Here is a 13,213-nt window from a genome sequence, read left to right as displayed (position 1 = left end):
ACCTCCGGCCGCCAGGGGGCGATGCCGCCCACCCGCGCTGAGCGCATGCGCGCTCAGCGCGGGTGGGCGGCAGCGCCCCCTGGCGGCTTGGGGGGGGGGGCTGAGGCGAGCGGCGCGTCCCGGCGTTTCCAGGCCGCGGAAAATCCTCTTTTTTATTAATAATCTCGGTTTAGTTTCACCCCCAAGGCGTGCGGTGGGTGTAGCGGACCCCCTTCAAACCCCTCAGGGGCAGGGGAAGGGTGTACAGGGCGGTGATGGCCGTGTGGGGCCGCGGGGCCGGCCTGCTGAGGGGCCGCGGAGGGAAGGTGGCGGTGCGATCCCTGAGGGATAAATCGGTTCGGGATGAAGTGATGAGGACCTGTGAGCGCTATGACGTGCGGAGGAGGCCCTTCAGCCGGCCGGGGAGTGAGGATGTGGAGTTTTTCGAGAGGGTGATGCCCGGCAGGGTCGTGACGGGTGAGGAGGAGGTGAAGCCCTTCAATGTGGACTGGTTGAAGTCGGTGCGAGGTAAGTGAGGTGGTTGGTGAATCTCGGTGGGTTAAATCTGCTCCCCGCCTTTTGTTGGAAGGTTTTTCGAAGGAAATAATCGGGTTTATTTATGGCATATCGGGATGGAAGGGACGCACAGGGATAATCGAGTTCAACCCCTGGCCCTGCACAGACACCCCAAAACCTTAGCGAAGATCTGACACCCTTCAGACAGAAGGTGTTTGAAGTGGAACACTGGGTGAAAAAATAATGAATCATGTCCACACACTCACAGACTTTTCAAAAGTCAATGAGTAAACTTTTTGAAGTAAGTCACTTTTAAAAAGTGTTTCAAACTAGGCTAAAAATGCCCAAGCAGTTTCTACAGCTTGAGTGTCACCAGTACGTGTCACTGGGCTGGACAGCTTGAGATGTCTCTCAACCAATTCCATGCACTTCTCATCCAGGAATTCATAAGCAGACAGGATCTCACCCAGCATGGCCCTGCACCTTGTGAATGTTTCCAGAACCTTAGAGAAACTCTGACACCCTTCAGGCAGAACACAGAGAGGAATCAGGAAAATGAAAAACAGACCCCGCCCCACTCAAAACTCTCTCGAGGTTTCTGAGAAGAAAAAAGTCTCAGTGAAGGCTCCTCACAAATAACTCTGTCCCTGCTGAGGAACAGCCAGAAGCAGCTTTTCAGCAGCTGTGCTTGGCCATGGACTCTGCTGACCCACACCCTGAAGACTTGACTGCCCAGCCTTGCCTTGTCCCCACAGACCCACCTGGGGACCCCTGGCTGGTGCCTGTCTCTGCCCTGCCCTGCCCTGCCCTGCCCTGAGGGGGACTGTCAGGCTGGGCCCCTGTCAATGAGGGGACTGTCCCACCTGCATGTTCTCCCAAATCTCCTGGCTCTGCTTTCCTTACAGACCAACCTGCCGTTGCACTGATTTCAACAGATATTTAATATTTGCACAGGTCTTTCAGCAGAAAGCCCCACACTGTTTCAAGAAACCAGCCAATGCTGGCCATCAGCTCAGCAGGCCGAGCTGTGCTTTCTCCCCTCCATCCCCATTCCCTTCCCAGCCTCTCAATTCAGGTGTGAAATCATTCATAGCAGCTCCCACCCAGGAATGCCACGTTTACAGCCTTGGGTTTCTGAGGACAGAGTATGGAGACAGCAGTGATAACTCCCAGGGTCCCCTCAGACCCGATGAAGAGCTGCTTCAAGTCATAGCCCGTGTTGTCTTTGCCTTGGGGCTGTGCCCACTGCCCTGGGGAGCCTGGTCAGTGCCCACCATCCTCTAGAGGGAGAACCTTTCCCTGATATCCACCCTAACCCTGCCCTGGCACAGCTCCAGCCATTCCCTCAGGTCACACACAGCAGAGGTCTGTACTGCCCCTCCAACATGAGGGTTTTCTCATAAAAAATACTCCTTTAAGAATTACCTGATACCTGGTAAGATTTTAGGCTTTCATTAAAAAAAATCTAAACCCTGTAACTTACTAATTCATTTTTTCCTGAAACCGATTGATTCAATTAACAGTTTTGACTTAGAAAAGAATCTGAAATCTTTGGGGATATTGATTGCAGCCTTCCAGGAGCTGAAAGGGGCTTATTAAAAGGAAAGGGAGGGCCTTTTTATATGGGCCTGGAGTGACAGGAGAAGAGAACCAGGGGGCAGGATTAGATGGGATATTGGGAAGAAATTCTCCCCTGGGAGGGTGGGCAGGCCCTGGCACAGGTTGGGCAGAGCAGCTGTGGCTGCCCCATCCCTGGGAGTGTCCAAGGCCAGGCTGGACAGGGCTTGGAACAACCTGGGCTGGTGGGAGGTGTCCCTGCCCATGGCAGGGCGTGGATTGACATGGGCTTTAAGGTCCCTTCCTACCTGGAATTCTGTGATTGTAAATCAAGCATTGTGAATTTTCTGTTGCTTTTGTCAAAGAGTTCATGAGAATTTAAACTCTTCTGTTCCCCCCACTGGCAGCCAAGTCTACCTATACATGCAAAGTTTTCATGGGGCTTTGAGGGAATGGCTGCTATTGAAATGTGTGTTCTAAGAGTGCTTAAAATGCCTCACAGTGGAGGGAGCAGTTATTTCCCACCTCATGCTTTCCCACCTGTTTCTTTCTGACCTCTGCAGACCCACAGCTTGCCCTGAGAGTCCCTTGCTTTCCTTGCAGGCTGCAGCCAGCTGGTGTTGAAGCCACAGACCACAGCAGAGGTGTCTCAGGTTCTCAGGTGAGCTGCACCTTTTCTGCTGGGCTTGGTGCTGAGGAGACTCAGGCTCAGCAGGTGAGGGGAACTTGTAGGTGTTCAGGCACCAATTCCTTAAGTATTGAAGTTGCTGGGGCTGTTTTCTTCATGACTTTTCTGCTCTGATAAATGGTTAAAATTGGCTATTGTACAGGTACTCAGAGGAGCAGTTGTGTAGAAGGATTCAGGGGGGTCTGTTTGAAAAGGTAGAGAAGGTTAGACCAGAACTGTGCAGTCTGAGGAGCTGTTGCATCCACGTGCCCTGGCGTGAGCACAGCTCCAGCAGGGTGTTGGATCATCGTTTGGCTGAAGAGCTGAAGATGCAGGAACCTGCTCCTGGCTCTCTTGGAACAGGTACACAGAGCACAGCAAAGGCAGGCAGGGCTTCTGAAGGAACTGTGGGGCTCTGTGCCATCCATGGTGTGAGAGCTGCTGGGAACCTGGAGAGGCTGTGGCTGTGCTTGGCAGGGATGTGCCAGGTGGAGCAGCTGAGGCACAGGGTCACCCTTTGTTGCCTACAGGGCATTAATTTCTTGAGGGAAGGAGAAGAAGGAGGGCAGTAATTTCTGAAACTGCTGCCAGGGGCTGGCTGTTGGAGCCCAGGGAGGGAGCCAGGCTGTTAACAGAGACTGCTGCAGAAATAGGCGAGGTGGGAACAGTGAGCAGGGATTTCCAGGCAGATGCTGTGTGCCAGATGTGTAGGTACACACAGGGCTAACCCCAGGTGTTTGTTCCTTTGCTCAGTGCAGGCAGGAGTTATCTTTAATCTGAATTTAACCTAAACACTGCTGAATTTTAAGGACCATTGAGCACTGTCACAACAGCAGATATTCACGTGGAGGTGAAACTCCTCTGATAGACTCCCTGAAAATGCATAACATTTCAGAAAGCTTTTTCATTCCAGGTACTGCCATGAGAGGAACCTGGCAGTGACCCCACAGGGGGGTAACACGGGCCTCGTTGGGGGCAGTGTTCCTGTCTTTGATGAGATCATTCTCTCCACTGCTCTCATGAACCGGATCATCAGCTTTGACAAGGTGTCTGGTAAATATCTCAGAGACCTGAGGCACAGAAATGAGCCCTGGGCCCCAAAACAGGCACCATCCTGGGGACAGATAACAGCAGGATCAGCAGGATTCAGCCCAGCAGTATCATGAGAGGTGTCAGAGGTTTGTTTGGATTTGGAGAGTTTGGGGTCAGACTGGTGTGTCTTTCAGTTCAGAGAGAGAGAACAGGCAGAGATACACTTAATGTGACTGCATTTTACCAGTCCAGAGTTGTGGGTTACCAAATGATGAGGTGATGGCAAAGCTCCTTGAGGCTGGAGGAGAGGTAGAACAATTCCCTGGAGCATGCACAGATTCCTTGTGTGTTTAAACCAAATCCCAGGAAGTTCTGGAGGAGGAGGTGGTTACATCTGCTCTTACTGCTCCTGCCTCTTGGTGGGGGACCTTCTTCTTAGCCATCAGGTTGTAGCAGGGCCTTTCTGTTCCAGGAATCCTTGTGTGCCAAGCTGGCTGTGTCTTGGAGAGACTCAATGAGTACTTGGAGGAGCAGGGCTTTATCATGCCACTCGACCTGGGAGCCAAAGGCAGTTGTCACATCGGGGGGAACGTGGCCACCAACGCCGGGGGCCTGCGGCTCTTGAGGTACGGCTCGCTGCGAGGGACAGTGCTGGGCCTGGAAGTGGTAAGGCGAGTACCTGGCACTTCCCTTCTCTGTTTAATCCTCTGCTTCTCACTCCTTCCTGCTCTCTAGATATCCAGTATGCAGACAAGTTCCTCTGCTCTTAATTTTAACTTGTTAGGCTCTTCTGAAAAGGATCATCCTTGCGTCCTCGTCATGTTACACCTGTTACTACTGCCACAGCTTCCAGCTTGCACCTCTGCACTTGCTGGCAGAGGTGCTTTGGGTGGTTTTGTAATCCAGAGAAGGGAAAAGGAGGGGTCCCAGGTTACCTGCATGAGGTTGGTTCCTCTGAGCAGTCTGCTAAATCAGGGTCTGTGGAACACTGCTAAATCCATCCTGCAGCACTCTTTTCTGCTAGCTGTTCACTTAGCTTTTAATAGAATCACAAGATCACAGACTGCTTTGGGTTGGAAAGGAACCTTAAGGATCAACTTAAGGCTTAAAGCCCACCCCATAATAACTGTTTTGGGTTCATTTGGCTTCTGGCTTTGTCCTGGAGCCTTTGCTGTTCCTCAGCTGCTTTTGCCCCACAGGCCTGTGCCTCAGTCTGCATTAGGGCTTCTGAAAGATGTCAGGGCTGGGGAGCAGAGCACTAATGGAAAATAAGTTGGGCAGGGAACAAAAGCTTGGCTTGATTTTATTGTGTAGGCTTAGAAGGGAGAGCATTTTTCTTTCAGGTCAGTCCCTCTAGTGTCAAAATAGCCCTTTATAATGTGTCTTGGAGATACTCAGCCTTGGTTTCAGGCTCAAGTGACTTCATTCTGCTTACCTGTTATCTGTTTCAAATAGCATTTCTTGTTTCAGTTCAATACTGGAAGCTAGGGCTGCAGGGAATGGCTGGTTTTCTCCACCACTGGTGAGAAAAGCAGAGCAAGCTCTATCTCCTGTTACTGCTTGCTCTGCTGGAAGAAGAGAAGTATGGGGGAAATACCTACTCTGTCCTACTCAGGTAGGATATAGAAGGAAGGAAGAGCTGGGAGTGGAGGAGCAGTGTGGGAATGGGCTGCAGTTGGTGTCCCCCTGCTCGAGGCGAGTGGCAGCTTCTCATCAGCTTGGTCAGAGGCAAGTGCATGACGTTGGATTCCTGCCTGGAAGCACTGACTGGGCCTCCATGTTCCCACAGGTGCTGGCTGATGGCTCAGCTCTGGACTGCCTGGCCTCTCTGCGCAAAGACAACACAGGCTATGACTTGAAGCAGCTCTTCATCGGGTCTGAGGGGACCCTGGGAGTTATCACTGCTGTCTCCATACTCTGTCCTCAGAAACCCAAGGCTGTAAACGTGGCATTCCTGGGTAGGAGCTGCTATGAATGATTTCACACCTGAATTGAGAGGCTGGGAAGGGAATGGGGATGGAGGGGAGAAAGCACAGCTCGGCCTGCTGAGCTGGATGGCCAGCATTGGCTGGTTTCTTGAAACAGTGTGGGGCTTTCTGCTGAAAGACCTGTGCAAATATTAAATATCTGTTGAAATCAGTGCAACGGCAGGTTGGTCTGTAAGGAAAGCAGAGCCAGGAGATTTGGGAGAACATGCAGGTGGGACAGTCCCCTCATTGACAGGGGCCCAGCCTGACAGTCCCCCCCAGGGCAGGGCAGGGCAGGGCAGAGACAGGCACCAGCCAGGGGTCCCCAGGTGGGTCTGTGGGGACAAGGCAAGGCTGGACAGTCAAGTCTGCAGGGTGTGGGTCAGCAGAGTCCATGGCCAAGCACAGCTGCTGAAAAGCTGCTTCTGGCTGTCCCTCAGCAGGGACAGAGTTATTTGTGAGGAGCCTTCACTGAGACTTTTTTCTTCTCAGAAACCTCCAGAGAGTTTTGAGTGGGGTGGGGTCTGTTTTTCATTTTCCTGATTCCTCTCTGTGTTCTGCCTGAAGGGTGTCAGAGTTTCTCTAAGGTTCTGGAAACATTCACAAGGTGCAGGGCCATGCTGGGTGAGATCCTGTCTGCTTATGAATTCCTGGATGAGAAGTGCATGGAATTGGTTGAGAGACATCTCAAGCTGTCCAGCCCAGTGACAGGTACTGGTGACACTCAAGCTGTAGAAAGAGGCACTGTACTGCTTGGGCATTTTTAGCCTAGTTTGAAACACTTTTTAAAAGTGACTTACTTCAAAGAGTTTACTCACTGACTTTTGAGAAGTCTTGAAGTCTTTGAGTGTGTGGACATTATTCATAAATTTTGTACCCAGTATTCCATTTCAAACACCTTTCATCTTTAAAGATAAGACTTTTGACTTTTGTTCCCACAAAACTGCTATTTATCTGAAAAGTGGTGACTAAATAAAGGATAGAGGATGTCACTGAAGTGCCCTACAGCTAAAAGGTTGCCCCTTGAGCTCCCCTTCTGCCTGGCACCAGGGCACATAACATGTGCCAAGCTTGGTAAAGGGTCTAAAACCTGTCCTAAATTCCTGTGTTTTACCCCAGGGCATCTGCTTACTCTGTTCTCCTTCACTTTCAGGCAGCCCTTTTTATGTTTTGATTGAAACTTCGGGCTCCAACTCAACTCATGATGAGGAAAAATTGAACAACTTCCTAGAACAGGTCACGGCCTCTGGTTTGGTCACCGATGGAACTGTAGCAACAGACGATAAGAAAATAAAGGCAAGTCAACGTTTCCTCTTCCACAAACCTCTCTGTGGCCTGAATTTGTGTATTTCATAGGGAAATGTTCAGACTGATGTTTGGTATGAGGTGGAACCCAGTAGCTACTTGGTTAATTTGTACTGCTCTGCTCTTTGGTTGCTCAGATGCTGTGGAGCCTGCGGGAGAGGATCACTGAGGCCCTCACCCATGAGGGTTATGTGTACAAATACGACATCTCCCTGCCTGTGGCAAAGCTCTATGACCTCGTGACTGACATGAGGGCTCGGCTGGGCCAGAGCGCCAAAAACGTGGTGGGCTACGGCCACTTGGGTGAGTGGGGCTGCTGGGATTGCCCTCCTGCCCTCCAGGTTTAGCTGTGCAGCTTCCTGGGAGTGTTAAAGTTTGGTTTTAGATGAGTGAGAGGCATAAACTGAGGGCTGTCAGAAGGGGAGGGTGCATCAGGATCTTTGTGTTTGAATTTCATTGCTTTCAGACTGTTTTCTGTACATTAATGGCAGGTTATTGGCCAGTCAGCCAGGGAGCTGCTCATTCTTAACTTCTTGCTCTGTACTTTCTATTTAAATAATGTAACTTGTTCAATTGGACCATCAGTTTGGGTAATGTGCTTAGGCACATTTGGCAGATAAACAGTTGTTTGTCCAAAGCAATGAGTGCTACTGGAAATAAATTTTTTGTGAGCCATTAACCTTCCAACAGACAGTGATTAAGATAATGCACAGAAAGGCTGATACATTTGTCATCATGCTGAAAAAATAATCTGATTTTACAGCCAGGTAAATTGGACGCTTAGCAGAGCTGTTCTCTTGCAAGAAAACCCACAGAACACTCTTGAGCACACTTGATTAAGGATGATCTGAAAGACATGTTATGTTACAAAGGCTCCCTGTGGTAGCTCTTTGAATTGAGGATTAAGCTGTGTGCTGTGAGGGTTTGCTGGGTTGCAGGAAGAGGATACAGAGGGAGGAGGATGAGTAAATTTTGTTTATCTTCGTGTGTTTTGTCTTCAGAGTACCCAGCAGCTCTGTGCTTAATCAAACACCATCACACAGTGGCAAAAGAAGAAACTATTCTGCTTTGTTTGTTTCTGTTGACACGATGCCAAAACGCATTTAGAGCACTGCACAGACATAATAGAGAGAGAAAAAGTGATGAAGGACCACGTTCAAATCTAATGATCATCACGGCATCACGGTGGTGGCACAATAATTAATTCAGCACAGTGGGACTTTTAAAATCACAAAAGTCGGAGTTTGAAAGCAGCATAACTCACAACCCTTCCTCAAATATTGCACTGGAAGCCTGGAAAAACAAAGATCCTATTTGAATTACTTGTGCACAGGGAGGCTGAGGTTTGTAGGACAGCGGGCTTGTCCTTTTTGCACAGTTTGCAGACCAACAAAGGCCCCATTGTTTGAGTTACATGGAGGAGCCAGGAATGAGTATCCATTGCAGGGCCCCCAAGTTTTTCTTCCAGACCCACTTCTGCGCTGTTTTCTTCCAGGAGACGGGAACTTGCACTTGAACATCACGGCGGAGTCCTACAGCCATTCCCTGCAGGATGCCATCGAGCCCTTCGTGTACGAGTGGACTGCGAGGTGCAGTGGGAGCATCAGTGCAGAGCACGGGCTGGGCTTCAAGAAGAAGCAGTTCATTGAGTACAGCAAACCCCGCGAGGCAGTCGCGCTCATGCAGCGCTTCAAAGCCATGCTGGACCCCAAGGGCATCCTCAACCCCTACAAGACACTGCCCGAGAGCAGCACGCACTGAGGAGCCAGTCCAGGATGGCTCTCAGGACCTGCACTGTGGCCATAAACACACTGGGGCATCAGCAAGCACGTGGAGTGCTCCGTGTTTGATTTATTTAGTGGGATGGAACAAGTAAAGGATCATGGTTGCACTTTTCAGGGGTGCCTGCTCTTGCTGAAGAACACACTTACTGTGCTTTCTATTTAATCTGAGCACTAAAATCAAACATGCAGGTGTTGTGTCTGGGTCTCCCAGCTCTCTGGATTTGCTCTGATTTATCAGTGACACCAACCAGAGGAGGCATTTTCTCTCATACCACATCCAAGTGAAGCACCTGAGTCACAGAAGAACCTGTGGATGCAAATCTTCCAAGTGAAGATGTTGCTCTTCCTTGCTGGTGTTATGTAACACACTTATCCCAAAGCAGGTTATGGCCTCTATAGTGATGCCACCTCCAGCCTGTCCCAAATAGGTATCAGTGGTGTCCCAAGGACAGGTTTGCAGTCCTGGAAGGACTAGCCAGGGAATCAAGCATGTCTGGAGACCCAGCCTCTGGGTTTTACCAACTGGAGGGAAGATGCCAGCAGCCAGGCTGAGGGAGGGCATCCCAGGATCTCCGTCTGGCAGGGTCAGCCTGTAGGTATGCCAGTATTCCTGCTTCCTTGGCTTCCAGTCTGTCTTTCACAGCAAGGCATGATTTGTTCTCACAGAAAGATGTAAATTATCCCTCCCAGCCCAGCTGGATGGAGATAATAACAGTGATGTAATCACCCAGAGGGATAATCCAAAAGGATGGGGCTTGGAGCAGCCTGATCTAGTGTAAGGTGTCCCTGCCCATGGCAGGGGGGTGGAACAAGATAAACTTTAAGGTCCCTTCCAATCCAAAGTATCCTGTGATTCCAAGCTGGGGGTGCTGTGGACTCTGGAGGCACTACAGGCCTTGCAGAGGGATCTGGATAGATGGACCATCAGGCAGCCATCAGTGGCAGGAAATTCAGCAAGTCCAGGATTTTGTGCCCAAGACCAAGTGACTCTGAGCACAAGTATGAACTGGGAGAAGAATGGCTGGGAAGCAGCCCTGCAGGAGGGATCTGGGGTGCTGGTTGGCAGCAGCTCAGTAGGAACCAGTGGTAGCCAAGAGGGCAAACTGGAGGCCTCTCACACAGTCTGTCCAGCAGGTCAGGAGAGGGGATGGTCCCACTGCTTAGCACTAGTGTGGCCTCACCTGTGTGCCAGGCTGGGCCCCATCAGTAAAGGTGATGGGAAGGGACTCAAATGTGTCCAGAGGACAACCATGATGGTGCCAGGGCTGCAAGGCAAGTCCTGGGAGGAGGCTGAGGGGTCTGGGTTTGTCTGGTTTGGAGACAAGGAGGCTGAGGGGTGACCTGAGGAGGAAAAGTGGAAAGAGAGATACTGATCTCATGGGAATGGCTCAGAGTTGTGCCAGGGGAGGTTCAGACTGGACATCTGGAAGTGTTTCTTTACAGAGTAAGTAATCAAATACTGAAACAGGTTTCCTGGTGAGGTGGTTGATGCCCCTAGGCTATCAATGTTCAAGAGGCATTTGGACAGTGCTGTAACTTTAGGGGAGCCCTGAACTGGTCAGCCAGTTGGACCAGATGATTGTTGCAGGTCCTTTCCAGCTGGACTATTCTATTCTAACATGGAAGGGTTTGTTGGTTTTGGGTTTTGCTTTTATTTGCTACAGTCTGTTTTGAAATAACAGAAGAGATGTTAATTTATGGTTTGTTGTACAAAACCACATTGTCACCCTTCTGCTTACAGAGTGCAGTGAGTCATCTGGTCTGCTTGGTGCTTGCTTGTCATATCCGTATTTACCCATACATGTCACTCTTAATCCAGGCTCTATTGTAGCCAAATGAAGCAGGTGATGATTGGGAAGAGCCTGGGGATTTGTCAAAGGTAAATAGTGTCACTCACCTCACCACCTTCTACAACAAAATGACATTTTCTGTCAACATGAGGAGAGCAGGGGATGTCAGCAAAGCCTTTGATGCTCTTTCCTGTAGTCTTCTCCAGTGTGGACAGGGGTTTGAGTGGCCTGGCCTGGTGGAAGGCATCCTGTGCCCATGGCAGTGGGGCTGGAACGAGATGAGCTTCCAATCCAAACCATCCTGTGATTCTGTGATTCTCCTGGACAAGCTGGCAAAGCACAGGGCAGCTGGGTGGGCTGTGGGACAGGTGGGAAGCTGTCTCACAGGCTGTGCTCCAGGGGTGCTCACTGGTGGTTTGTACTCAGGTGTACTGGTTTGGGAAGCCTTACTGGATGCCATGAGGGTAGGAAGAGTGGTGTATTACACAGTATCTGTGTCCTCTAGTAGCTGCCTTTCAGTGATTTTGCTCTTCTACAGAGCAGTGACATAAATCTTCTATCCAGAGCCTTTTTTCTTGGAAGAAAAATCTTTGTAGAGAATCAGTTTTCTTCTGTTTTAGCCCAGAACAGTCTCTGCAAGGCTGCAAGCTGTTGGATTGCCTTAAGGATGCTGGCTTTGCTCAGCACTGTGTTGCAAACACCCTTCATGATACAATTCCAAGATCACATCTCTCAGCTTGGCCACATGGATGGCTTGGACAGAAATGCCTCCATACATTACATGGCCTGCCAGTATCTAGTCCTGCCCTCCACTCTTTGTCTCTGCTTTGGCACACTCCCCACCTCTCCATTCCTCAGGGCCAGTTAGAGAGGAGCTGCTTGACCTCTTCTTGAGTGAAGTGGAGCTGTCATTAGCAAAGAGAATTTCTTCATAAGAAGGGTTGAATGTCAGAAGGGGCTGCCCAGGGAGGTGGTGGAGTCCCCATCCCTGGAGTGTTCAGGGAATGACTGGACGTGGCACTCAGTGCTCAGGTCTGGTTGACAAGGTGGTGATCAGTCACAGGTTGGACTCAATGATCTTGGTGGTCTTTTCCAGCTTAAATGATTCTAGGATTCTGTGGTTCTGTAAAGGAGATGACAGCTCATGGAACACAGCCTGTGCTGCTGGTGGGGTGATGCAAAAATATGAAAAGTCCATGGTGGTTTTGGAGAAGATATGCAGAATTTGCTTTCTGCCAGGACAAGCTGATGCAGCTCATTCTTTCCAAACCCAACCATTTATATTCTCTTCCTTTTTCCTACACCATTCTCTCTCTTTTTTCCCCCAAACTACTGACCACCACTGTTTAAAATACAGGCTTTCCATGTGAAAGGCTCTTTTGGGAAGCAGAACTTTCCATACTCTGTTTTTCATCTCTGTGTGGAGAGAGTGCATAGGAGGGAGTCGAGGCTGACACACAACCTAGTGCTGTGGGCAGGGAAGTTCTGGCTCCATTTAACCATCTTCCTGACACATCCAGATCCTGAAGCTCCATGTAAGTCTTACTGTTTCACTAAACAATAGAAAATCCCCTGAGGGAATAGAAGGGAAGAGTTATTGTAGGGTTATTTTACAGTAGCTTTCCTAGACCTTAAACCACCAGTGTTATTCTTCTGTTCCATGTTTTCAGTGATGCTTTCAAATAGTGGTGCACTGTTGTACAGGAGGGAGAGGCAGGGTAGATGCATGTTTGAGTGTTTTTAGAAAGAATCATTGTGGCAGGGATTCCTTGTCCAAAATTTACTTTTTCCTGGGACAGACAAACATTAGGATGATGTGGATGCTCCACATTTTGAAGCTGTAATCTTCTGGCACATGAGGAAGCACTTGGCTCTCTGTACTGGTTTGGCCTCTCTCTGTACTGGTTTTTGGCTGGGATAGAGTCAGTTTTCTTCACAGTAGCTGATCTGGGGCTGTGTTTGGAGCAGTGATGGAAGCACAGGGATCTGTAGCTGTTGCTGAGTGGTGCTTGCACAGCATGAAGGTCTTTTCTGCTCCCATGAGGGACTAGGGTGTGCAGGGAACTGGGAAGGGACACAGCTGACCCCACCTGACCACAGGGATATCCCACGTGTAGGACTCCATGCTCAGCGGTAAAAGTGGGGAAAGAAGGAGGAAGGGGATCATTCCCAAGTCACCTTTACATGTGATGGGCCCAGCTTTCCAGGAATGGCTGAAGACCTGCCTGTGATGGGAAGCATGAAATGAATTCCTTTTACTTTGCTTGTGTGTGCAGGTTTTGCTTTACTTGTTACACTGCCTTTATGACAACCTATGGGTTTTTGCACTTCCACCCTTCTGATCTTCCCCCCTTCCTGCTTTGGGGGTTCAGGTGAGTGGCTTGTGGGGCTGAGACCCCTGGGCACTGCCCCCCAGCACGGAGCAGAGCCAGTCTGGGGCTGTGAATCCAGCATCCTGCCCCAGCTCACTAATCCTGCATCAGCTGGCTGACCTTCCCTGGCCTCCCAGCAGCCCACCCCCACATGAAGACAAGTATTCCTGCCTGGCACCATTTTGGAGGGTTTTTTGGCATAACCAAACCTGACAATTCGTGTACAACATCCCAGGAGAGAGCA

The 13,213-nt window shown here is 50.0% G+C and overlaps 1 protein-coding gene across 2 annotated transcripts; it reads left to right on the top strand.

Moving 5' to 3' along the window:
* The first annotated feature begins 84 nt into the window (after window positions 1-84).
* On the top strand, window positions 85-8,919 carry D2HGDH (D-2-hydroxyglutarate dehydrogenase). 2 transcript variants are annotated; one of them, XM_071566684.1, is made up of 9 exons: window positions 85-507; window positions 2,656-2,713; window positions 3,633-3,772; window positions 4,224-4,417; window positions 5,541-5,709; window positions 6,286-6,429; window positions 6,872-7,014; window positions 7,161-7,326; window positions 8,519-8,919. In XM_071566684.1, exons 1-9 carry the CDS (start codon window positions 255-257, stop codon window positions 8,782-8,784), a joined length of 1,533 nt encoding a protein of 510 aa, XP_071422785.1. In that variant the 5' UTR covers window positions 85-254; the 3' UTR covers window positions 8,785-8,919. The 2 variants fall into 2 exon arrangements, with proteins under 2 accessions (XP_071422785.1, XP_071422786.1); XM_071566685.1 differs by lacking the exon at window positions 8,519-8,919 and adding an exon at window positions 8,025-8,512.
* Window positions 8,920-13,213: the final 4,294 nt, after the last annotated feature.

Source organism: Pithys albifrons, chromosome 11 (genome assembly GCF_047495875.1).
Source record: "Pithys albifrons albifrons isolate INPA30051 chromosome 11, PitAlb_v1, whole genome shotgun sequence".
Lineage (NCBI taxonomy): Eukaryota > Metazoa > Chordata > Aves > Passeriformes > Thamnophilidae > Pithys > Pithys albifrons.
The sequence above is the reverse complement of the archived record's forward strand: the minus strand, read 5'-3'. Positions and strand labels throughout refer to the sequence as shown.

Bases quoted from the DNA above. Each gene is read 5' to 3' on its own strand.
- D2HGDH (XM_071566684.1), top strand. From the start codon at position 255: ATGGCCGTGTGGGGCCGCGGGGCCGGCCTGCTGAGGGGCCGCGGAGGG. The intron at 508-2,655 runs GTAAGTGAGGTG...CTTTCCTTGCAG, and splicing joins CTGGTTGAAGTCGGTGCGAG to GCTGCAGCCAGCTGGTGTTG. The intron at 7,327-8,518 runs GTGAGTGGGGCT...GTTTTCTTCCAG, and splicing joins GGTGGGCTACGGCCACTTGG to GAGACGGGAACTTGCACTTG.